Below are 24794 nucleotides of genomic sequence, written 5' to 3' on the forward strand. Positions count from 1 at the left end.
TCCGCAGGAGACTGGGCACAAAAGTAAAGCTTTAGGACTACCTGGTGTGCACTGGCTCCTCCCCCTATGACCCTCCTCCAAGCCTCAGTTAGGATACTGTGCCCGGACGAGCGTACACAATAAGGAAGGATTTTGAATCCCGGGTAAGACTCATACCAGCCACACCAATCACACCGTACAACCTGTGATCTGAACCCAGTTAACAGCATGATAACAGAGGAGCCTCTGAAAAGATGGCTCACAACAATAATAACCCGATTTTTGTAACAATAACTATGTACAAGTATTGCAGACAATCCGCACTTGGGATGGGCGCCCAGCATCCACTACGGACTACGAGAAATAGAATTATCGGTAAGTAAATTCTTATTTTCTCTGACGTCCTAGTGGATGCTGGGAACTCCGTAAGGACCATGGGGATTATACCAAAGCTCCCAAACGGGCGGGAGAGTGCGGATGACTCTGCAGCACCGAATGAGAGAACTCCAGGTCCTCCTCAGCCAGGGTATCAAATTTGTAGAATTTAGCAAACGTGTTTGCCCCTGACCAAGTAGCTGCTCGGCAAAGTTGTAAAGCCGAGACCCCTCGGGCAGCCGCCCAAGATGAGCCCACCTTCCTTGTGGAATGGGCTTTTACAGATTTTGGCTGTGGCAGACCTGCCACAGAATGTGCAAGCTGAATTGTACTACAAATCCAACGAGCAATAGTCTGCTTAGAAGCACGAGCACCCAGCTTGTTGGGTGCATACAGGATAAACAGCGAGTCAGATTTTCTGACTCCAGCCGTCCTGTATGAAAAATTAGGAAAGGGCTTTTATAGGATAAAGCCGCCAATTCTGAGACACGCCTGGCTGAAGCCAGGGCCAACAGCATTACCACTTTCCATGTGAGATATTTTAAGTCCACAGTGGTGAGTGGTTCAAACCAATGTGATTTTAGGAACCCCAAAACTACATTGAGATCCCAAGGTGCCACTGGAGGCACAAAAGGAGGCTGTATATGCAGTACCCCCTTGACAAACGTCTGAACTTCAGGAACTGAAGCCAGTTCTTTCTGGAAGAAAATTGACAGGGCCGAAATTTGAACCTTAATGGACCCTAATTTTAGGCCCATAGACAGTCCTGTTTGCAGGAAATGCAGGAAACGACCCAGTTGAAATTCCTCTGTAGGGGCCTTCCTGGCCTCGCACCACGCAACATATTTACGCCAAATACGGTGATAATGCTGTACGGTTACATCCTTCCTGGCTTTGATCAGGGTAGGGATGACTTCATCCGGAATGCCTTTTTCCTTCAGGATCCGGCGTTCAACCGCCATGCCGTCAACGCAGCCGCGGTAAGTCTTGGAACAGACAGGGTCCCTGCTGCAGCAGGTCCCTTCTTAGAGGTAGAGGCCACGGGTCCTCTGTGAGCATCTCTTGAAGTTCCGGGTACCAAGTCCTTCTTGGCCAATCCGGAGCCACGAGTATAGTCCTTACTCCTCTCCTTCTTATGATTCTCAGTACCTTGGGTATGAGAGGCAGAGGAGGGAACACATACACTGACTGGTACACCCACGGTGTTACCAGAGCGTCCACAGCTATTGCCTGAGGGTCCCTTGACCTGGCGCAATACCTGTCTAGTTTTTTGTTGAGGCGGGACGCCATCATGTCCACCTTTGGTTTTCCCCAACGGTTCACAATCATGTGGAAGACTTCTGGGTGAAGTCCCCACTCTCCCGGGTGGAGGTCGTGTCTGCTGAGGAAGTCTGCTTCCCAGTTGTCCACTCCCGGAATGAACACTGCTGACAGTGCTATCACATGATTTTCCGCCCAGCGAAGAATCCTTGCAACTTCTGCCATTGCCCTCCTGCTTCTTGTGCCGCCCTGTCTGTTTACGTGGGCGACTGCCGTGATGTTGTCTGACTGGATCAGCACCGGCTGACCTTGAAGCAGAGGTCTTGCTAGGCTTAGAGCATTGTAGATGGCCCTTAGCTCCAGGATATTTATGTGAAGTGATGTCTCCAGGCTTGACCACAAGCCCTGGAAATTTCTTCCCTGTGTGACTGCTCCCCAGCCTCTCAGGCTGGCATCCGTGGTCACCAGGACCCAGTCCTGAATGCCGAATCTGCGGCCCTCTAGAAGATGAGCACTCTGCAACCACCACAGGAGAGACACCCTTGTCCTTGGTGACAAGATTATCCGCTGATGCATCTGAAGATGCGACCCGGACCATTTGTCTAGCAGATCCCACTGGAAGGTTCTTGCGTGGAATCTGCCGAATGGGATTGCTTCGTAAGAAGCCACCATCTTTCCCAGGACCCTTGTGCATGAGACTTGGCCTGGTTTTAGGAGATTTCTGACTAGTTCGGATAACTCCCTGGCTTTCTCCTCCGGGAGAAACACCTTTTTCTGGACTGTGTCCAGGATCATCCCTAGGAATAGAAGTCGTGTCGTCGGGATCAGCTGCGATTTTGGAATATTGAGAATCCAACCGTGCTGGCGCAGCACTATCTGAGATAGTGCTACTCCGACTTCCAATTGTTCCCTGGATCTTGCCCTTATCAGGAGATCGTCCAAGTAAGGGATAACTAAAACTCCCTTCCTTCAAAGGAGTATCATCATTTCGGCCATTACCTTGGTAAAGACCCGGGGTGCCGTGGACAATCCAAACGGCAGCGTCTGAAACTGATAGTGACAGTTCTGTACCACAAACCTGAGGTACCCTTGGTGAGAAGGGTAAATTGGGACATGTAGGTAAGCATCTTTGATGTCCAGAGACACCATATAGTCCCCTTCTTCCAGGTTTGCAATCACTGCTCTGAGTGACTCCATCTTGAATTTGAACCTTTGTATGTAAGTGTTCAAGGATTTTAGGTTTAAAATTGGTCTCACCGAGCCGTCCGGCTTCGGTACCACAAATAGTGTGGAATAGTACCCCTTTCCCTGTTGTAGGAGGGGTACCTTGATTATCACCTGCTGGGAATATAGCTTGTGAATGGCTTCCAATACTGCCTCCCTGTCTGAGCAGACTTTAGAAAACGGCGAGGGGGAGACGTCTCGAATTCCAATTTGTACCCCTGAGATACCACCTGAAGGATCCAGGGGTCCACTTGCGAGTGGGCCCACTGCGCACTGAACTTCTTGAGACGGGCCCCCACCATGCCTGAGTCCGCTTGTAAAGCCCCAGCGTCATGCTGAGGACTTTGCGGAGGCGGGAGAGGGCTTTTGTTCCTGGGAACTGGCTGTTTGTTGCAGCCTTTTTCCTCTCCCTCTGCCACGGGGCAGAAATGAGGCGCCTTTTGCCCGCTTGCCCTTATGGGGCCGAAAGGACTGCGCCTGATAATACGGTGTCTTCTTAGGTTGAGAAGCTACCTGGGGTAAAAATGTGGATTTTCCAGCAGTTGCCGTGGCTACCAGGTCTGATAGACCTACCCCAAATAACTCCTCCCCCTTATAAGGCCATACTTCCATGTGCCTTTTAGAATCCGCATCACCTGACCACTGTCGCGTCCATAAACCTCTTCTTGCAGAAATGGACAGCGCGCTAACTCTTGATGCCAGTCGGCAAATATCCCTCTGTGCATCACGCATATATAGAAATGCATCCTTCAAATGCTATATAGTCAGTAATATACTGTCCCTATCTAGGGTATCAATATTTTCAGTCAGGGAATCCGACCACGCCAGGCGCAGTATAACACCCGTGTGAGTGTATATACATTTTAGGATATTCTCCAGCTTTCTATCGGCAGGTTCCTTTAGGGCGGCCGTATCAGGAGAGGGTAGTGCTACCTGTTTAGACAAGCGTGTGAGCGCTTTATCCACCCTAGGGGGTGTTTCCCAACGTGCCCTATCCTCTGGCGGGAAAGGGTACGATGCCAATAACCTTTTAGGAATTATCATTTTTTTATCGGGGGAAACCCACGCCTCATCACACACTTCATTTAATTCCTCGGATACAGGAAAAACTACAGGCAGTTTTTTCTCACCAAACATAATACCCTTTTTAGTGGTACTTGTATTATCAGAGATATGCAATACATTTTTCATTACTTCAATCATGTAACGTGTGGCCCTAGTGGAAGTCACGTTTGTCTCCTCATCATCGACACTGGAGTCAGTATCCGTGTCTGTGTCTGCCATTTGAGGTAACGGGCGTTTTAAAGCCCCTGATGGCGTTTGAGACCCCTGGACAGGCACAAGCTGAGTAGCCGGCTGTCTCATGTCGTCAACTGTCTGTCGTAAAGAGCTGACACTGTCACGCAATTCCTTCCATAAGCTCATCCACTCAGGTGTCGACTCCCTAGGGGGTGACAACTCTATAATAGGCAATTGCTCCGCCTCCATCTCATTTTCCTCCTCAAACATGTCGACACAATCGTACCGACACACCGCACACACACAGGGAATGCTCTGATAGAGGACAGGACCCCACTAGCCCTTTGGGGAGACAGAGGGAGAGTATGCCAGCACACACCAGAGCGCTATATATAGACAGGAATACCACTATAAAATGTGCTTTTCCCTTTATAGCTGCTGTTAGTATCAAAACTGCGCCAAATTAGTGCCCCCCTCTCTTTTTTACCCTTTTCTGTAGTGCAGGACTGCAGGGGAGAGTCAGGGAGACGTCCTTCCAGCGGAGCTGTGATGGAAAATGGCGCCCGTGTGCTGAGGAGATAGGCTCCGCCCCCTTCTCGGCGGCCTTTTCTCCCGCTTTTTGGTGAGTTCTGGCAGGGGTTAAAATACATCCATATAGCCCTGGGGGTTATATGTGGTGTATTTATGCCAGCCAAGGCGTTTACATTGCTGCTCAGGGCGCCCCCCCCTAGCGCCCTGCACCCTCAGTGACCGAAGTGTGAAGTGTGCCTGAGTAACAATGGCGCACAGCTGCAGTGCTGTGCGCTACCTTGTTGAAGACTGATGTCTTCTGCCGCCGATTTTTCCGGACCTCTTCTTGCTTCTGGCTCTGTAAGGGGGCCGGCGGCGCGGCTCTGGGACCGAGCTCCGAGGCTGGGCCTGTGTTCGGTCCCTCTGGAGCTAATGGTGTCCAGTAGCCTAAGAAGCCCAAGCTGGCTGCAAGCAGGCAGGTTCGCTTCTTCTCCCCTTAGTCCCTCGATGCAGTGAGCCTGTTGCCAGCAGGTCTCACTGAAAATAAAAAACCTAAAACTAAACTTTCACTAAGAAGCTCAGGAGAGCCTCCTAGATTGCACCCAGCTCGGCCGGGCACAAAAATCTAACTGAGGCTTGGAGGAGGGTCATAGGGGGAGGAGCCAGTGCACACCAGGTAGTCCTAAAGCTTTACTTTTGTGCCCAGTCTCCTGCGGAGCCGCTATTCCCCATGGTCCTTACGGAGTTCCCAGCATCCACTAGGACGTCAGAGAAAAGCTGTTGTTTTGGTATTTTTTTAAAGTCTATTTTTTCCTGCATACAATCTATTTTCACACACTGCCAGGAGTGCTGCCCATGTTGTTTGGCAGAGACTGATCTCTTCCTCTCAACAAAATGGACAGAAGCTTGCGCATGTACCATGAGCAACCGAAACACACAACAAACACTGGTCTCTGTGATACAAAGAGACATCAGACTAGAACAGCTTATCCCATCAGACGCAGCATTTTCTTTCCAAGCGAAAAGCATTAGCTAGAGTGTAAATTAAATTGTGCCCACCAGGAGATGGATGATTACAGCATTTAATGGGCAGTAACAGTATATCATAAGACTCCAATCAGGGGCAACCACAGACGCAGACTAGTATGTGTACACTGTACAGTAAACACACAGCTTCGCTTATTACAAATCCTTCTGCTTTTCTTTTACCTTAGTATCATAGGTGTTGAGACAAATATTGCTTGACTTGGGGGGGGACTAAAGACACTTGTACTGTCCACTATTGTGCTAGTAGCAAAATAGCTGCAGCCGTATACAGTAATTTGCTTCCAATTAAAATAGAAAATTAATCAGAGTCTGGCTTTCAAGCCATATTTGGATACAACATGAACAAGCACAAGCCAGAGGTTGTCTGTTTTTACCTTCCAGAACACCAGAAAAACTTCCTTAAACATAGGGGGAGATTCGTCAAGCCTTCAACAGAAACAGACAAGTAGAGAAGTTGCCTATAGAAACCAATTCAATTCTACCTATCATTTTATAGAACGTACTTGGTAAATTGCTAGCTGATTGGTTGCTATGGGCATCTTCGCCACTTGCCTACTACTTAGGACAGGCATGTCCAAACTGCGGCCCTCCAGCTGTTGTGAAACTACATATCCCAGGATGCCCTGACACAGTTTTGCTGTCAGAGAATGCTAAAACTGTGTCAGGGCATGCTGGGATGTGTAGTTTCTCAACAGCTGGAGGGCCGCAGTTTGGACATGCCTGACTTAGGAGGTTTGATACAACTCCCCCTTTATTCTGATTTCCAGTGGAAAACCGGTTCAATAAAGTACCGTGGTGTTGGCATCATGAAATCCTATGATAATTTAATTAGGCGAAGTACACCTTTACTCAGCAATACTAGCCATGTTGCAGCACTCTGGACCAACATGCTATACACCTGGGGAGGTAAAACTAACACAATATATATGAAGACCCTTACAAAAGTCCTCTTTGTGTTCTAGACTTCACCAGCTTGTGCGCTGAATCCAATATTCAACAACCTCCCAGCAATTTGCAAAATGTTCACATAAAATACCCAAAGGGCCATTTTCAGACAAAGCACCTGTTTCGGGGGCTTGTTCTATTTTACGCATATACAGTACCATAAGGCAACATGTTTAAGCTAGCTCCTGGTTTGGCATGGTAAACCACACATCAATTGTGGGGTACATATAGAAAAATTTATTGGCGATGGCTCACTGGAATTTATTCCATGGCTCAAGAAACACAACACAGATCTGTAACCCCCAGACTGCCCCTTACAACAGCGGCTACAGAAAGCATCGGGGAAAGTCTGAGCCTGTTCAGGCTGCCCTTTAATATTATTATCAGCCCGAGCAACGTAATGATATGACATCCGTATGAAAAGCAGCTGGTGGATAATACTGATATTATGTGATAGGTTATTATGACCATCATTTGCAGAATTCAACAGAAATGTTGATTCACCTGTGAGTTCTACCAATACTTCCAACCCCGCCACTCCATTCACATCAGCCTAAAAGAAACATGGTCACATCTCTCTCCTACAGGCCGCACAAGGGAGAATCTTCATATCACACAATCCTAGCACTGGAATCACCATCACTATTACCCATGAAGCAACTTGGAAAACAGACATGGGAGCAACGAAACATGGAATAAATTTGTGCATGAATATGAAAAAGCATTAAAAAAAAATTGGAACAAAATTCAAAAACGAATCACTATGGTTACAGGATTAACCACTTAACTGGCGCTAATGTATGGGATGCGACCGCAGTCAAGAGTGTTACACCTGACCAGGTGGGTGCACCACTGTGTCCCCTATCTGTGATAGAGGAAATCCAGCACAACTACTATGATCTCTGCATGTGCGGAGATCAGCTGCAACGAAGGGAGTACGGGGGGGGGGACGACTGATAGCATGCTCAGCTGCGCTCTGCAATAAGGTGAGGGGGAGTCGCTATAATGGGGAGGTGTGCGTGTGTGGGGGGGATATCTTTTGGCACAGTAGGGTATATTCTGCACTTTTTGGGGGCTATTTGAGATATCATATATGCATTATGATATGTATATTATCTCTCATATATATATATATATATATATATATATATGAACAGACAATCCCGGCACTCTTCTAACAGGGTATAGTTACTGCGGTGCCATCCCAGAGGGGTTACCTCATATAGACACAGAAGAAATGAAGGTGGCCCTCACGCAGGTTTTTGCAAAAGTAGAAGTAGTCAGTTTTAATATACCGACATGTTTCGGGGACTCGCCCCGTCCTCAGGGCCCTGAGGACGGGGCGAGTCCCCGAAACATGTCGGTATATTAAAACTGACTACTTCTACTTTTGCAAAAACCTGCGTGAGTGCCACCTTCATTTCTTCTGTATATATATATATATATATATATATATAAAATCACTTTACAATGGGGGCCTATGGACATAACAAAAGCACTCCCAAGCATATATCATTATTAATAAAATAGTTAAATCTAATTTTTCAAATTACATTTTAAAATGTATTTAATAAACAAAACGACAATTTCTGACCTGTTTTTGTGGGGAAAAAATTGTCCGTTAAATTGAACACTCCAGACTTGGGCGCTTGTATAAAACATGTTGAAATGTAACCCCCTTGGTACGCTCCTATGCTGTACAGTGAAACACCCGATGGCATGTCACTGGGAAATAAACCAATCTCCCCAGACAGCAAGTAATAATAGACTTCAGCTCTATAACCAGCCTGCAGAGCGCTACAATAATGATACTGTCTGGGATCAACGGTGCAACCATCGTGCAACCCTAATTCCATGTACCGTGTCCAGCACAGAGAGTGATCTCATCATCCTCTGACATGGCCCTCCGTATCCTCCTCTACTTCTTCCCCTCCTCCCTTACCCAACTTGCCTGTCTGCCTCACTCACCCCTGACAATCTATTCTCCCATCCGCATACCCAGAAGGCACAAAGAACAAGTCATTCACACCTCACACAACGTACGTGGGCATGCATAATAGAATCCCGCTGTGGAAAGTCCCCACTAAAAAGATTTACACAGAAAGAAAACCAGAACATGAATCTGAAGCATGTGTGTGTGGCTGCTAACCTGCAGTCCAAGACACGATGAAACATAAGAGGCAAAGATGAAGCGTAGACAGCCTGTTCTAGCTATCCGGCAATGGAGAATATAACAAGGCAAACAGAAACGGAACATACCTGAACAAACATTAAGAACTTGGAGTCTTTCTTCTGTCGTGACTTTATCATCTCTAAAGCGAAGGGCTGGTTGCTGCAGAATGTGGCCGTCGCTTGCCGTAGCTTCTCCTCCTCAGGCCCACAGAACTAGACGCAGAAATACGCAGTCAGACATAGAACACAGCGGAACGTGAGATATTACAGGAATAACAGGGTGCTGTGGAGAGGATGGTATACCCAGTTCAGGACATCATCTCCAATCTGCTTAATCACTGAGTTTTCGTATCGACTTCTTACGGCTTTCATCTGCTCTTTTAGGCCAACTGAAAGGGAAGAGAACGAGGCGCACAGCAGATGTACATAAAGCAAACAACACAAAATTAAGAAGAAAAAAAAAACACTGTCTGTTAATTTGCAAACACAAAAGATTTAACTTCATCCAACTAAGTTTTTTTTTTTTTTTTTTAAACACAGAACTTCTAACAAGTACATCGATGAGCTCATAGCATGCTGCAAATTACTGCTATGGGACCAGCATTATTTTGTAGCACCTTTAAAAAGTCACAAAGTCAAGTGTTCCCAACCCCCCCATTACTATTGTTCAGCAATCTGTAGCTGCCTGTACTCTGCAGCTGGCAATTGGACACGATTTGCTGTAAATCTAAGTCACAATAGCAAAGTCCTAAAAATACGCGGTCGAGTCACATTATTATGACCACCAGCTAACAGCTAGAGTAACCGCCGTGTGCAGCACGGACAGCAGCTACACGGGCTGGGAGTGACTCAATAAGGTGCTGGTAGGTTGGCGCAGGTTCACTGTGACGGTGAGCTGCTCCACTCTAGTGTGTCGGTCGGCCCTCAAGCACCTTTGTAGCCGACGTTCACCTCTCACATCAGTGGCACGTGGTGCTCTGCAGTTTACACGTCCGTTATTCACAATGGTGCCATTTCCCCAGTCACGATACACCTTCACCGCAGCAGCACGCAAACAGGTCACAAACTGCGCTGTGTCAGAAATACTGCCACCCTTGGCCCGAAAGCCGATAATCATCCCCTTTTGCAACTCTGATAAATCGCCCCTTTTACCCATGACAGCAATGAGTGATATGTGTGCAGACGGCCTATCGCACACCTTACATACCCACCAAGCCAGCGCACGACACGCAACGTACTTCATGGGCTACGCACTACCAACATCACATGTAGGAGGTGCTCATAATAATGTGACTCGATCGTGTATATTGTAAGTAACTGCTCCCACAGTTGGTGCAAGAAATGGGCCATTTGGATTAGGAGGAAAGGTCTACTTTACGTAAGGGGTATGCAACATGCAGCCGTCCACAGTTTTGTATTAGAGCATGCTAAAACTGTGGCATGGCATGCTGGGATGTGTAGCTCCACAGCACCTTGCTTTAGATACATAGATGTGTCTATATCACACGCTAACTTTACCGATCTGTGCTGCCCAGTATGTCTCTGTATATAGACAGATACAAGAGAATGTGTGCTGCCATCTCAGGGACAGAAGATGATGCATACTGTCCATAATGACTCTTTATTACAATACAGCTGAGATTACATTGCTTATTCAGAGAGAGGGTGCAAATATTGCAAGCTGCATCTTCCCCTTCAGGACTAACCATGAAGCAGCAGGATCTCCTCCAGATTGGAAAACACGCTTCGCGTTTCAGCAGGTGTTAGAATGTTTTCCCGTATCACTCGCTGGTGAAACACCTGGTTGAGGACATTAAGCGTACGGACGTGTGCTCGCTCTGTATAGAACAGTTCTGCAATAGAACACGCAAAAGACAAATTTTACTAAATGATTCAACAGCACAAAGAAGAATGAACACAGAGATTTCCAAGCTGGCCCCATAGAGAGCCCAATAGTCCCTAACAGGTGAGACAATAAAGAGCTAGTCCACGCTGAGACCATCGTCTGTAATAAGCCGTAGTGCGGCGTGAAGAACACACAGACAGCACAAGAAAGCTCAGACACAGGACACACTGCTTTTCATCACTAGAAATATTATGTGAATACAGATGTGTGTTTATACATCCAGCCCCAATACAGCACAGTGTGAGATGCCTGGCGTGAGTGAGCCGCCAGGGTCCCATGTGACTATGCTAGCATCGGGAGTCTTTGTTTGACGAAAATGCATTAGAGTCGCAACGCGATGCAACCAGGACATACCAGGAGACTGTGCTGATATGTGACACTTGTATACCTGTGTGCGACTGAGTCTGTATATGAAGCACAACAGAACTTGGCAGGGAAAAAGCCATGTCTATTGCATTGTAGCAGTTTGTATGCAGAGTCAGAGACTCAGTCGTTATCACATTAATCGGTGCAGTTTCCTGGTGAACCCTAGTGGCATCATGTTGTGATAAAGACAAATTACCAGCAAAATAAGATGCCAGCCGCTAGCAGAGCCTCACAGGACTTGGTGCTGAAAGGGGCTGTTTGGTGCGACTGCAGTAATGACACATGTGGACACACCTGTAATTCACTTTAAGTTGCCCTGGAAATGGGTTGGGCTCTCGTCTTCATAATATTAAATCTTCCTTATTTTCTTATCTGCCTCTATTTCCAGAACACACCACAGACATTATTGCAGGCCTGATCTCTTAAACCTAGGCATTTTCGCACATTTCTCATTCTATAGACCAGGATGTGTGAATTACACATGTAAAAACATTCACACATCTCCCCAGTTCATGGGAACATGTTTGAGAGCTGCTGCTCTTGAGATTGATGCCCTCCAACGCTGCATTCTCCAGGGGCTGAGAGCCATTTGCAGGCAGCTTCACAATTAGACGCGAGCGCAGCTGCAGTGAAATCATTTTGGCTGCTTGTGAATGATAAAACGGCCTGTAATCTGCTCTAGGAAAGTATTATGCGGGGTATGTCTCTGGCTTGTTCTTTTTACTGTTTTACTGGAAAGAAAAGTCTGTTTGATGCTGCATAGAGAAAGAACAACGTACACTGGAGACAAAGTATTTTTGCTGGTGGTCAGTGCATGTAATGTACCTTTAGTAATGGACTATTTGTTATTTGCTTACCATGTATGACTTCCTGCTGCTTGATCTCATGCGGTTTCAACCCCTGTAGGATATCTCTGCTTACTAGCTGCTGCCAGTTAGGAGGATCCATTTCCAAGTCCGGATCATATAGTTCATCTTCACTCTGCGTTTCTCCCAGACCCATGCTGTCCAACCTGCAGAGGGATCAGCGGGGGAATTACTTCCCAAACTTAGTGGGTACGACGCCTGTATAATTACTGTTGCTCGTTATATTACAGATGCCAGCCAACATGTTTAAGAGAAGGCTGCTTCAAAATAGGAGCGTAGTACGGGTATTTCAGTGCAAAGCATTCCTGGGGGTATATGCAATTGCGGTCGAATTCCCGAAATGGTCGAATTTCGGGAATTTTTCGCCAAAAAAAAAAAAAAAAAAAAATCGACAATGCAATTCAGTACTTTCCGACAAAAAAACGGACTTTCAAAATTCGACTTTTTGAAATTCGACTTTTTTGCAATGATACACATGCTGCAATTCGACCAAAGTCTATTCAATGGAAGTTTGGAAATTCGACAACAGTGCTTTTAGACAGTAAATTCGTCATTTTCAATCCGCCACACTTTGGAGGGTGAAACTAATAAAAAAAATTTAAAACATGGTTTTTTTTGTGTTTTTTTTTCTTGGTAATATCATATCTATTTATATTAGAAGGGATTAGGTACTTGGTTTGTCTTTTTTGGAGGCACAAGTATTATTTATGTATTTTTAAAAATAATATTATTTTTTTTTTTTTTGGACGGAATGGTAAAATCCCTGAAAAAAATGGCGTGGGGTCCCCCCTCCAAAGCATAACCAGCCTCGGGCTCTTCGAGCTGGTCCTGGTTCTAAAAATGCGGGGGAAAAATTGACAGGGGTTCCCCCGTATTTTTAAAACCAGCACCGGGCTCTGCGCCTGATGCTGGTGCAAATAATACGGGGGACAAAAAGAGTAGGGGTCCCCCGTATTTTATACACCAGCATCGGGCTCCACTAGCTGGACAGATAATGCCACAGCCGGGGGTCACTTTTATACAGCGCCCTGCGGCCGTGGCATTAAATATCCAACTAGTCACCCCTGGCCGGGACCCCTACGCTTTTTGTCCCCCGTATTTTTTGCACCAGCATCAGGCGCAGAGCCCGGTGCTGGTTTTAAAAATACGGGGGATCCCATGTCAATTTTGTCCCCGCATTTTTAGAACCAGGACCAGCTCGAAGAGCCCGAGGCTGGTTATGCTTTGGAGGGGGGACCCCACGCCATTTTTTTCCGGGTTTTTACCCGTTTTTTTAATTCGTGGCAAAATCCGGCAAATCGGCCGTTTTTCGCCCGCGGGAATGTCGAATCCGTTTTTCATTGAATATGGTGAATTCCGGCAGCCACCTGCCGGAATTCACCTGTCGAATTGTGTCGAATAAAAAAAACGGCGATAATTTGCCGCGATTCGCCGTGAATTGCATATACCCCCTGATGAACTGACCACTAGTGGACGCTATTATTTTGAAATCTACAACTAATGACAGTTCATTATACTCTGGCCAAATACTCATGATCGCTCCCAGTAATAGGGCCTGATTCTGCATGGGATACTGCAGCGTCTGTGTGGGTGCCTTTTGACTTTATGTCAATACCAGTACAAGACCTTGTCTGGTGTACCGCCGTGCGTCTGCATGTGTAAGGGCTGAGACGCCCACACTGTGCATCAACCACCACTCGGTGCAGGACAGGACAGGCTCACTTTGCCTTGCTTTATTGGAAGGTATTTTACAAATTTGTTTTGGTGTAACCCAGGGTGCTCAAAATACTGCCCTACAGCTGTTGTGGAACTACACAACCCAGCATGCACTGCCACAGTATTGCCATTAGGGAATGCTAAAATTGTGGCAGGGCATGCTGGAATATGTAGTTCCATAACAGCTGGAGGGCCGCATGTCGAGCACCCCGGACTGTAAACTGTCCATACTGACCAGTCCTACTTAGACTGCAAGTGTGAACGGTGCACCGACTTGGCTGGTCCCAGGTGTAGAGTCAATGCCACCATCAGGCTCCATCCCTGGCACTTGCGGCCCTTGGCTTTTAGTGTTGAATGCAACTGCTGCAGCACCTCATTGCTAGATACAGAGGGTGGATTCTCCTGACCTTTTACACTGGGCCAGGACTGCTAGATAGACAGCAAAATGTTTCATAAGACTATAAAACACTACACTAAGTGCAGATGCAGACTGTAACAATCGTATATAACATGGGATACGGTCGTTAGGTCGACACAACTTAGGTTTACAGTCATTAGGTTGACGGGTCAAAAAGGTCGACATGAGTTTTTCAATTTTCCCCCCCACTTTTTGGACTTTTTCATACTTTATGATCCACGTGGGCTACAATTGGGAACGGAAACCTGTGCCGAGCGCAGCGAGGCACCATGACCGAAGCTCGCGAGCCATGCGAGGGGACACGGTGCACTAATTGGGGTTCCCCGTCACTTTATGGAGAAAACTACACCAAAAAAGTCCAAAAACTCATGTCGACATTTTCACCTGTCGACCTAGTACGTCAACCTAATGCCCATGTCGACCTAATGACTGTCGACCTAAGTTGAGTCGACCCAACGACCCATACCCATATAACATATATAGTCTTACTTACTTTCGGGAGGGTTTTGGTGTTCCGAGTTCACTAAACCTGGTGATGGAAAGAAGAGAAAAACATGGAGAAACCAATTTGTACAATTAGGTCCTATAAAAATGCTAGCTGCTACTCAAGTGGGTTATGCCAGATGACAAGTGGTTTCTTTCAAGGGGACATTAGTTATTCTTAAATAAAATTTACATCCAGGGTAGAAGGATTTGCTGAGAGTTGGTGCTTATTAGCTAATGACCTGGTCACGGACACAAAATAAAACATATGCTGGGAAGGGAAATGGATGAGATAGGAAGTAAAGGCAAAGGAGAGTTTAATAGCAGTGGCAGAAGGAAGGTTCTGTACATAAATAAATCCATCACATTAGCAACATATAAGACTACAGAAGTTGCAGAACTGATGCCAAGGCAAAGGAAGTAAATATACAATTCCATGGTGCAGATTAACATTTTTCCTGAAAAATACAACATGCTGCATAGATATTAACCAGAAAGTTATACCGCCAAACATTTGGGGTTCTGGGAATATGGACAGGGGATTTTGTCATGTTATACTGGGGTGTGTCCGCATCATAGTGGGCGTACACCCGATGGACAGAGCCACAACCTATAATCAGTGGATTGTGTGTGCGCAGTTATATTTTCAGAACACGCTGATCTCTAGGGGGTACCTCCCAACATCACTGCGGAAATGTCATAAATTGCCTGACTGTGACTGTGGGGCGGACCTGCTGCAATTGTGACGGTTCTGCGGTATGCAATTAGATCAGGTATGCCGGGTATACACAGACTGTCATATATACCTGCTTTCACAAGTGTCTCTCTCGTCTTTACCTACAGCATATTTCATATACAGAACAAGCAACACTGGCATTACCAGTTACTGCTCAATAACTGGAGATTAGTGATGCCCCAGTATGACCAAAGTATACCCTGGCGGCCATGCTGTAAAACCACAGCTGCCATGGAAACCTCTTTATTTAATGGGGGCGTGGCAAAGTGTGTGGGGGTGTGACCATCTCCCGCTGCGAATAGTGAACTCTCTGTAGATGCTGCCATCGTGGCATGTTGAGGAGTGGGTGTGGTCACGTCATTTTGTGGGGAATGGCTGAGCCCACTCCCCTCCCCTTCTCAGAGCCCCTGTGTAGAACTACTACTACTGTAGGGAACAGGCACTTAAGCAGGAATGTGGACCTCCTCTTCCTGATTAATTCTCAAAGTCTATGGCCCAGATTTATCAAGCCTTGGAGAGAGTGATAAATAACACTGTGATAAAGTACCAACCAATCAGCTCCTATCATTTTTCAAACACAGCCTGTAACATGGCAGTTAGGAGCTGATTGGTTGGTACTTTACCACAATGTTATTTATCACTCTCCAAGGCTTGATAAATCTGGCTTCTGTATTGTTCACTTAACGCAGGTTGACTCAAAAAGATTAAGGAGAAGCAGTCTGCATTTCTACCACAGTAGAGACTGGAGGGAACGCCAAGGGCAAATCACCTCATGGGCCAAAATGTCCAGCAAGCTGCTGTACAAAACCCAACGTCTCCCTTCTGGAGATCTGCGTACTGCATCTTTATACTGACCATGCCCATGCAAGTTCATCTGTGACCACAGGCTATGGCACAGTGATGACTGACAGCCCTGCTTACCGATCAGTGTCTTTAACTTCTTCCTGCAACAATTCCAGTGTAGGTGATGGAAAATCAAAGAGGGAACCTGAAGTTCGAGTACTACCATCACAAGAGTCAGTGGAATGGAATCCTTCCATAGAAGATTTCATTGCTAGGGAAAAGCAAAGCGACTGTGTAACTGACCGAACAGGTCACAGTTAATGAAACAAATACACTCTATTAGGGTCCCCACTCACCTCCCTCCGATTCCTTGGTACCATCAGGCGATGTGTATGCTGAGCCAGTATTGGGTGGTGGAGAAAACAGGTTGAAAGAAGCGTCAGGCCCATCCACGGAGGCTCCACTGGAACGCAACCTGCTCTCTGCTGGCTCAGGGCTACTGGAAGACGACGTTGATAAGTGCTTGGGGTGCTTCTGCATTTGCAAGGCCCTAGAAACTGTAAGATGACAGATTGCAGATACACATAACACTGAATGATCACAACGTAGGGCTTCAGGCTGACATAAGAGACAAGTGCAGAATCGGTGTAATACTTGTCTGTTTACCATCACAAAGCACTTCTACCCCAAGCTATAATAATGTATGTATGGGTTATTCCCTGCATGCTATAACATGCTAGTAATACATCCTAACATTCTCTTTCATGCAAGCAGGTGGCGCTATACTAGTTCAATACTTGTAGTGTCAGACACAGTGTGATTATAGGGAGCAGCTGCATAAAGTCACACATACTTGCATTACTGTCTTGCCGGCTGGGTCGGCGTGGAGGACCCAAGATACTGGACAGCCCCCTGCGCTTCCACTTTTCCTCTCCCTCCTTCTCCTTTTTTATGCTCTGTACCAAAAGAAAGGCAAAATGAGGATTAATTAAGGACTACGTATTCAGGACTTACTCTGTAGTGTGTATTCTTTAGGTGTACAGCACCAACATGGAACACATCTATGAACTTATCACTGAACATTATACAAGCACAGGAGTCCCTGCCCCAACCGATAACACAATCATATAAAACAGCCAGACGTCACGCACAGCGAGAACAGTTCTTAATCAGAAGCAAATTCATTTCTGAATCATGACAGAAGACAAAGTACTTGGAAAAACCCATAGCAAATACACAATCAGTCTAGATGGCACACCGGTTAGGATTAAGCCCACTATCTAAGAGCCGGCAGCAATGACAACCACTGTGCCACCCCGCAAAGCAGTACTGGCACAGAAAGCTCAAACTGAACTAAATATTTTAGCTGCTATTAATTATATATCTGCATACGTAAATTATGTAAAACACTCTTTAGCACTGTGCTAACACTATTTATTCCTTATTAAACTTATAGCGTCTGCAAATCTGTCTAATGTCTTCTGATCCACCAAGCGAATAGAACTTCCAAGCCCTATACATCAGCCACTGATTGGAGCATGTTCCCGATCCACCAAAGCCAGGGTTGAAAGATCGCTGACCATCTGTGTCCACTGATTGGTGTTTCTGATTGGTGGATGGGGGAAATGTTCCGTCTGATCGATGGCGCGCATTCGTTTGGAAAAGCCCAAGGGGGAAATGTATCAAATCTTCTGAATAGGACAGGGGGAAAAGATGCCCATGGCAACCTGTAAACTTCTAGCCATCATTTTATGGGGTGTGGTGACAAAAGGTCATCGTAGACAAAAGCTTGACATGGCAATGGTCAACACAAAAATAGTCAACACTTTTTTATTTTTGTGTGTGTTTGTTGCGTGTGTGTGTGTGTTGGGGAGGGGGGGTAGTATGTATAGTTTTTCAATCTGGGACCCCCATTTGTAGAAACACGGCCCCTTGCAAGCCTTGCATCGCTCGCTGTGCTTCAGGCATGGATACTAAAGGTTGTGATTTATCAAGGATGGAAAAATAAGATTTTACTCACCGGTAAATCTATTTCTCGTAGTCCGTAGTGGATGCTGGGAACTCCGAAAGGACCATGGGGAATAGCGGCTCCGCAGGAGTCTGGGCACAACTAAAAGAAAGCTTTTAGACTACCTGGTGGGCACTGGCTCCTCCCACTATGACCCTCCTCCAAGCCTGTTAGGATACTGTGCCCGGAAGAGCTGACACAATAAGGAAGGATTTTGAATCCCGGGTAAGACTCATACCAGCCACACCAATCACACCGTATAACACGTGATACCATATCCAGTTAACAGTATGAAACATAACTGAGCCTCTCAACAGATGGCTCATAACAATAACCCGTTAGTGAACAATAACTATGTACAATTATTGCAGACAATCCGCACTTGGGACGGGCGCCCAGCATCCACTATGGACTACGAGAAATAGATTTACCGGTGAGTAAAATCTTATTTTCTCTAACGTCCTAGTGGATGCTGGGAACTCCGAAAGGACCATGGGGATTATACCAAAGCTCCCAAACGGGCTGGAGAGTGCGTATGACTCTGCAGCACCGAATGAGAGAACTCAAGGTCCTCCTCAGCCAGGGTATCAAATTTGTAGAATTTTGCAAACGTGTTTGCCCCTGACCAAGTAGCAGCTCGGCAAAGTTGTAAAGCCGAGACCCCTCGGGCAGCCGCCCAAGATGAGCCCACCTTCCTTGTAGAATGGGCTTTAACTGATTTAGGATGCGGCAGTCCAGCCGCAGAATGCGCCAGCTGAATTGTGCTACAAATCCAGCGAGCGATAGTCTGCTTAGAAGCAGGAGTCCCCAGTTTGTTGGGTGCATACAGGATAAATAGCGAGTCAGTTTTCCTGACTCCAGCCGTCCTGGAAACATAAATTTTCAAGGCCCTGACTACGTCCAGCAACTTGGAATCCTCCAAGTCGCTAGTAGCCGCAGGCACTACAATAGGTTGGTTCAAGTGAAAAGCTGATACCACCTTAGGGAGAAACTGGGGACGAGTCCTTAATTCTGCCCTATCCATATGGAAAATCAGATAAGGGCTTTTAAATGACAAAGCCGCCAATTCTGATACACGCCTGGCCGAAGCCAAGGCCAATAACATGACAACTTTCCACGTGAGATATTTTAGATCCACGGTCTTTAGTGGCTCAAACCAATGTGATTTAAGGAAATTCAACACCACGTTGAGATCCCAGGGTGCCACTGGAGGCACAAAAGGGGGCTGAATATGCAGCACTCCTTTTACAAATGTCTGAACTTCAGGTAGTGAAGCTAGTTCTTTTTGGAAGAAAATCGACAGAGCCGATATCTGCACCTTAATGGAGCCTAATTTTAGGCCCATAGTCACTCCTGCCTGTAGGAAGTGCAGAAATCGACCCAGCTGAAATTCCTCTGTTGGGGCCTTATTGGCCTCACACCAAGCAACATATTTCCGCCATATGCGGTGATAATGCTTTACAGTTACATCTTTCCTGGCTTTAATCAGCGTAGGAATGACATCCTCCGGAATGCCCTTTTCCTTTAGGATCCGGTGTTCAACCGCCATGCCGTCAAACGCAGCCGCGGTAAGTCTTGGAACAGACAGGGCCCCTGCTGCAGCAGGTCCTGTCTGAGCGGCAGAGGTCATGGGTCCTCTGAGATAATCTCTTGAAGTTCCGGGTACCACGCTCTTCTTGGCCAATCCGGAACCACGAGTATTGTCCTTACTCCTCGTTTTCTTATTATTCTCAGTACCTTTGGTATAAGAGGCAGAGGAGGGAACACATAAACCGACTGGTACACCCACGGTGTCACTAGAGCGTCCACCGCTATCGCCTGAGGGTCCCTTGACCTGGCGCAATATCTCTCTAGTTTTTTGTTTAGGCGGGACGCCATCATGTCCACCTGTGGTTTTTCCCACTGGTTTACAATCATTTGAAAGACTTCTGGATGAAGTCCCCACTCTCCCGGGTGGAGGTCGTGCCCGGAATGAACACTGCTGACAGTGCTAGCACATGATTTTCCGCCCATCGGAGAATCCTTGTGGCTTCTGCCATTGCCGTCCTGCTTCTTGTGCCGCCCTGTCGGTTTACATGGGCGACCGCCGTGATGTTGTCTGACTGGATCAGTACCGGCTGGTGTAGAAGCAGGGGTTTTGCCTGACTTAGGGCATTGTAAATGGCCCTCAGTTCCAGAATATTTATGTGTAGGGAAGTCTCCTGACTCGACCATAGTCCTTGGAAGTTTCTTCCCTGTGTGACTGCCCCCCAGCCTCGAAGGCTGGCATCCGTGGTCACCAGGACCCAGTCCTGTATGCCGAATCTGCGGCCCTCTAGAAGATGAGCACTCTGCAGCCACCACAGCAGAGACACCCTGGTTCTTGGAGACAGGGTTATTAGCCGATGCATCTGAAGATGCGATCCGGACCATTGGTCCAACAGGTCCCACTGAAAGATTCTGGCATGGAACCTGCCGAAAGGAATTGCTTCGTAAGAAGCCACCATCTTTCCCAGGACTCGCGTGCAGTGATGCACCGACACCTGTTTTGGTTTCAGGAGGTTTCTGACTAGAGACGACAGCTCCATGGCTTTTTCCTCTGGGAGAAACACTTTTTTCTGGACTGTGTCCAGAATCATTCCCAGGAACAGTAGACGTGTCGTCGGAACCAGCTGTGACTTTGGAATATTTAGAATCCAACCGTACTGGTGTAGCACCTCCTGAGATAGTGCTACTCCTACCAACAACTGCTCCTTGGATCTCGCCTTTATTAGGAGATCGTCCAAGTATGGGATAATTAAAACTCCCTTTTTTCGAAGGAGTATCATCATTTCCGCCATTACCTTGGTAAACACCCTCGGTGCCGTGGACAGACCAAACGGCGTCGTCTGGAATTGGTAATGGCAATTCTGTACCGCAAATCTGAGGTACTCCTGGTGAGGATGGTAAATGGGGACATGCAGGTAAGCATCCTTGATGTCCAGGGATACCATGTAATCCCCCTCGTCTAGACTTGCAATAACCGCCCTGAGCGATTCCATCTTGAACTTGAATTTTTTTATGTATGTGTTCAAGGATTTTAAATTTAAAATGGGTCTCACCGAACCGTCCGGTTTCGGTACCACAAACAGTGTGGAATAGTAACCCCGTCCTTGTTGAAGTAGGGGCACCTTGACTATCACGCGCTGGGAATACAGCTTGTGAATTGCCTCTAGCAAAGCCTCCCTGTCCGAGGGAGTTGCTGGCAAGGCTGATTTGAGGAAACGGCGGGGGGGGGGGGGGGGGGGGAGACGCCTCGAATTCCAGCTTGTACCCCTGAGATACTACTTGAAAGATCCAGGGATCCACCTGTGAGCGAGCCCACTGATCGCTGAAATTTTGGAGGCGGCCCCCCACCGTACCTGGTTCCGCCTGTGGAGCCCCACCGTCATGCGGCGGACTTGGAAGAAGCGGGGGAGGACTTTTGCTCCTGGGAACTAGCTGTTTGTTGCAGCCTTTTTCCCCTACCTCTGCCTCTGGACAGAAAGGACCCGCCTTTTCCTCGCCTGTTTTTCTGGGTCCGAAAGGACTGTACCTGATAAAATGGCGCTTTTTTAGGCTGTGAGGGAACATGGGGTAAAAATGCTGACTTCCCAGCTGTCGCTGTGGAAACGAGGTCCGAGAGACCATCCCCGAATAACTCCTCACCCTTATAAGGCAAAACTTCCATGTGCCTTTTGGAATCTGCATCCCCTGTCCACTGCCGGGTCCATAAGCCTCTCCTACCAGAAATGGACAATGCACTTATTTTAGATGCCAGCCGGCAGATCTCCCTCTGTGCATCTCTCATGTATAAGACTGAGTCTTTTATATGCTCTATGGTTAGCAGAATAGTGTCCCTGTCTAGGGTGTCAATATTTTCTGACAGGGAATCTGACCACGCAGCGGCAGCACTGCACATCCATGCTGACGCAATAGCTGGCCTAAGTATAATGCCTGTGTGTGTATATATAGACTTCAGGATCGCCTCCTGTTTTCTATCCGCAGGCTCCTTCAGGGCGGCCGTATCCGGAGACGGAAGTGCCACCTTTTTAGACAAACGTGTGAGCGCTTTATCCACCCTAGGAGGTGTTTCCCAACGTGCCCTATCCTCTGGCGGGAAAGGGAACGCCATTAGTAATTTTTTTGAGATTATCAATCTTATCAGGGAAAGCCCACGCTTCTTCACACACTTCATTTAATTCTTCAGATGGGGGAAAAACTACGGGTAGTTTTTTCTCCCCAAACATAATACCCTTTTTTGTGGTACCTGGGTTTAAATCTGAAATGTGTAACACCTCTTTCATTGCCTCAATCATGCAGCGAATGGCCTTAGTGGACATTAGATTAGACTCATCGTCGTCGACACTGGTATCAGTATCCGTGTCGACATCTGGGTCTGCCATCTGAGGTAGCGGGCGTTTTAGAGCCCCTGATGGCCTTTGAGACACCTGGGCAGGCACAAGCTGAGAAGCCGGCTGTCCCGCATTTGGCAGGTCGTCAAATTTTTTGTGTAAGGAGTCGACACTTGCACGTAATTCCTTCCATAAAACCATCCACTCAGGTGTCTGCCCCGCAGGGGGTGACATCACTTCTCTACAGGCATCTGCTCCGCCTCCACATAATTTTCCTCCTCAAACATGTCGACACAGCCGTACCGACACACCGCACACACACCGGGAATGCTCTAAACAGAGGACAGGTCCCCACAGAAGCCCTTTGGGGAGACAGAGAGAGAGTATGCCAGCACACACCAGAGCGCTATATACTGCAGGGACTAACTGAATTATGTCCCCTATAGCTGCTATAATATTTACTGCGCCTAAATTTAGTGCCCCCCCTCTCTTTTTTACCCTTTTTCTGTAGTGTAGACTGCAGGGGAGAGCCAGGGAGCTTCCTTCCAGCGGAACTGTGAGGGAAAAATGGCGCCAGTGTGCTGAGGGGGATAGCTCCGCCCCTTTTTCGCGGACTATTCTCCCGCTTTTTTAAGGATTCTGGCAGGGGTAATTATCACATATATAGCCTCTGGGGCTATATATTGTGATCGTTTTGCCAGCCAAGGTGTTTTTATTGCTGCTCAGGGCGCCCCCCCCCCCAGCGCCCTGCACCCTCAGTGACCGGAGTGTGAAGTGTGTATGAGAAGCAATGGCGCACAGCTGCAGTGCTGTGCGCTACCTTGGAGAAGACAGAAGTCTTCATGCCGCCGATTTTCCGGACTTCTTCTTGCTTCTGGCTCTGTAAGGGGGACGGCGGCGCGGCTCCGGGACCGAACACCAAGGCCAGTTCCATGCGGTCGGTCCCTCTGGAGCTAATGGTGTCCAGTAGCCTAAGAAGCCCAAGCTAGCTGCAAGCAGGTAGGTTCGCTTCTTCTCCCCTTAGTCCCTCGTTGCAGTGAGCCTGTTGCCAGCAGGTCTCACTGTAAAATAAAAAACCTAAAATATACTTTCTTCTAAGAGCTCAGGAGAGCCCCTAGTGTGCATCCAGCTCGGCCGGGCACAAAAATCTAACTGAGGCTTGGAGGAGGGTCATAGTGGGAGGAGCCAGTGCACACCAGGTAGTCTAAAAGCTTTCTTTTAGTTGTGCCCAGACTCCTGCGGAGCCGCTATTCCCCATGGTCCTTTCGGAGTTCCCAGCATCCACTAGGACGTTAGAGAAAAGTCCAAAAACATGAGAATACCCCCAAAAAGCATGTGTCGACCACTGCCATGTCGACCAGTTAAATCTGTCGACCTCAGAACACGATGACATGCATTGAGACTGGGGGGAGGTAGGTTCAGGGGAAATTTGAGGAAAAATTACTTCACAGGAAGAGTAGTGGACAAGTGGAATAGCCTCCCAACAGAGGTGGTAGAAGCCAAGACAGTAGAGCAATTTAAACATGCAACGAATAGACATAAGGATATCCTTACAAAGAAATAAGGATCAAATAAGGTTTAAGGTAAAAATATGATAAAAAGGGGCAACTAGATGGCCAAGTGGTTCTTAACTGCCGTCACATTCTACGTTTCTATGTTTTGTCAATGTCGATCATATGGGGTCAACCTAGACATTGTAGATCTATAGTCCAGATACATTTTATGGAATGTACTTTAGAAATGATGGATAGAAATGGATTACATGCTATGGACAATGTCTCCACTTGACCCATTTAGAACATCTGATACATCTCCCCCAAGTCACAAACCAAAGTAGGGAACTGCCAGATGGCCAGTAAGAAAGCAGAAGGCATACAGCAGTACAGAGTGTACTCTATTTGGTCAGCTATACAGATGTAATGACAATATGATTAAAAAGTGTCCTTCTGGGCAGGTCTGGGTGCTTTGCTAGCTCCTCTTTGCAACCTTTTCCCTAGTGAAATGTCTTGACGGCTTAAATTTCTCCTGTATTTATCAAAGCTTGGCAAGAAATAACGTGGAGAGAGAGAGAGTACCAACAAATCAGCTTCTAACTGGCATGTTACAGGCTGTGTTTGCAAAACGTCAGCTAGGAGCTGATTGGTCGGTACTTTATGAATCTCCACTATCTTTCTCCAAGGTTTGATAAATATCCCCCGTAAAGAGCCATTAAAGGTTATATACAAAATTTGCTTTAAATTTTTTTTTTTTTTAAATTACAAATGTTTTGACACAGGATTTGTAATGTTCACTCTAGGCTGTTTTAGCAGGGCGCCGCGCCCTGCCCGTTTTTTAACAGGCAAAACCCGCCCTGCCCCTTTTGCGGCGCCCTGCTAGAACAGCCGCCCGCTCCCTGCCCTCCCGGCGTGT

The 24794-nt window shown here is 47.0% G+C and overlaps 1 protein-coding gene across 4 annotated transcripts in view; it reads right to left on the reverse strand.

The window, feature by feature from the left end:
- Positions 1-24794, reverse strand: part of ARHGEF12 (Rho guanine nucleotide exchange factor 12) — a 468564-nt gene that overhangs the window by 81855 nt on the left and 361915 nt on the right. For all 4 annotated transcript variants that reach the window (XM_063943505.1, XM_063943503.1, XM_063943502.1 and 1 more), the window contains 8 exons: positions 16879-16981; positions 16382-16582; positions 16164-16296; positions 14517-14552; positions 11881-12035; positions 10458-10604; positions 9055-9140; positions 8839-8964 (listed from right to left, as the gene is read on the reverse strand). In XM_063943505.1, the coding sequence (XP_063799575.1) occupies positions 8839-8964; positions 9055-9140; positions 10458-10604; positions 11881-12035; positions 14517-14552; positions 16164-16296; positions 16382-16582; positions 16879-16981 (987 nt within the window). The remainder of the gene's footprint in view (positions 1-8838; positions 8965-9054; positions 9141-10457; positions 10605-11880; positions 12036-14516; positions 14553-16163; positions 16297-16381; positions 16583-16878; positions 16982-24794) is intronic.

The sequence above is a fragment of the Pseudophryne corroboree genome, chromosome 10 (assembly GCF_028390025.1).
Source record: "Pseudophryne corroboree isolate aPseCor3 chromosome 10, aPseCor3.hap2, whole genome shotgun sequence".
NCBI lineage: Eukaryota > Metazoa > Chordata > Amphibia > Anura > Myobatrachidae > Pseudophryne > Pseudophryne corroboree.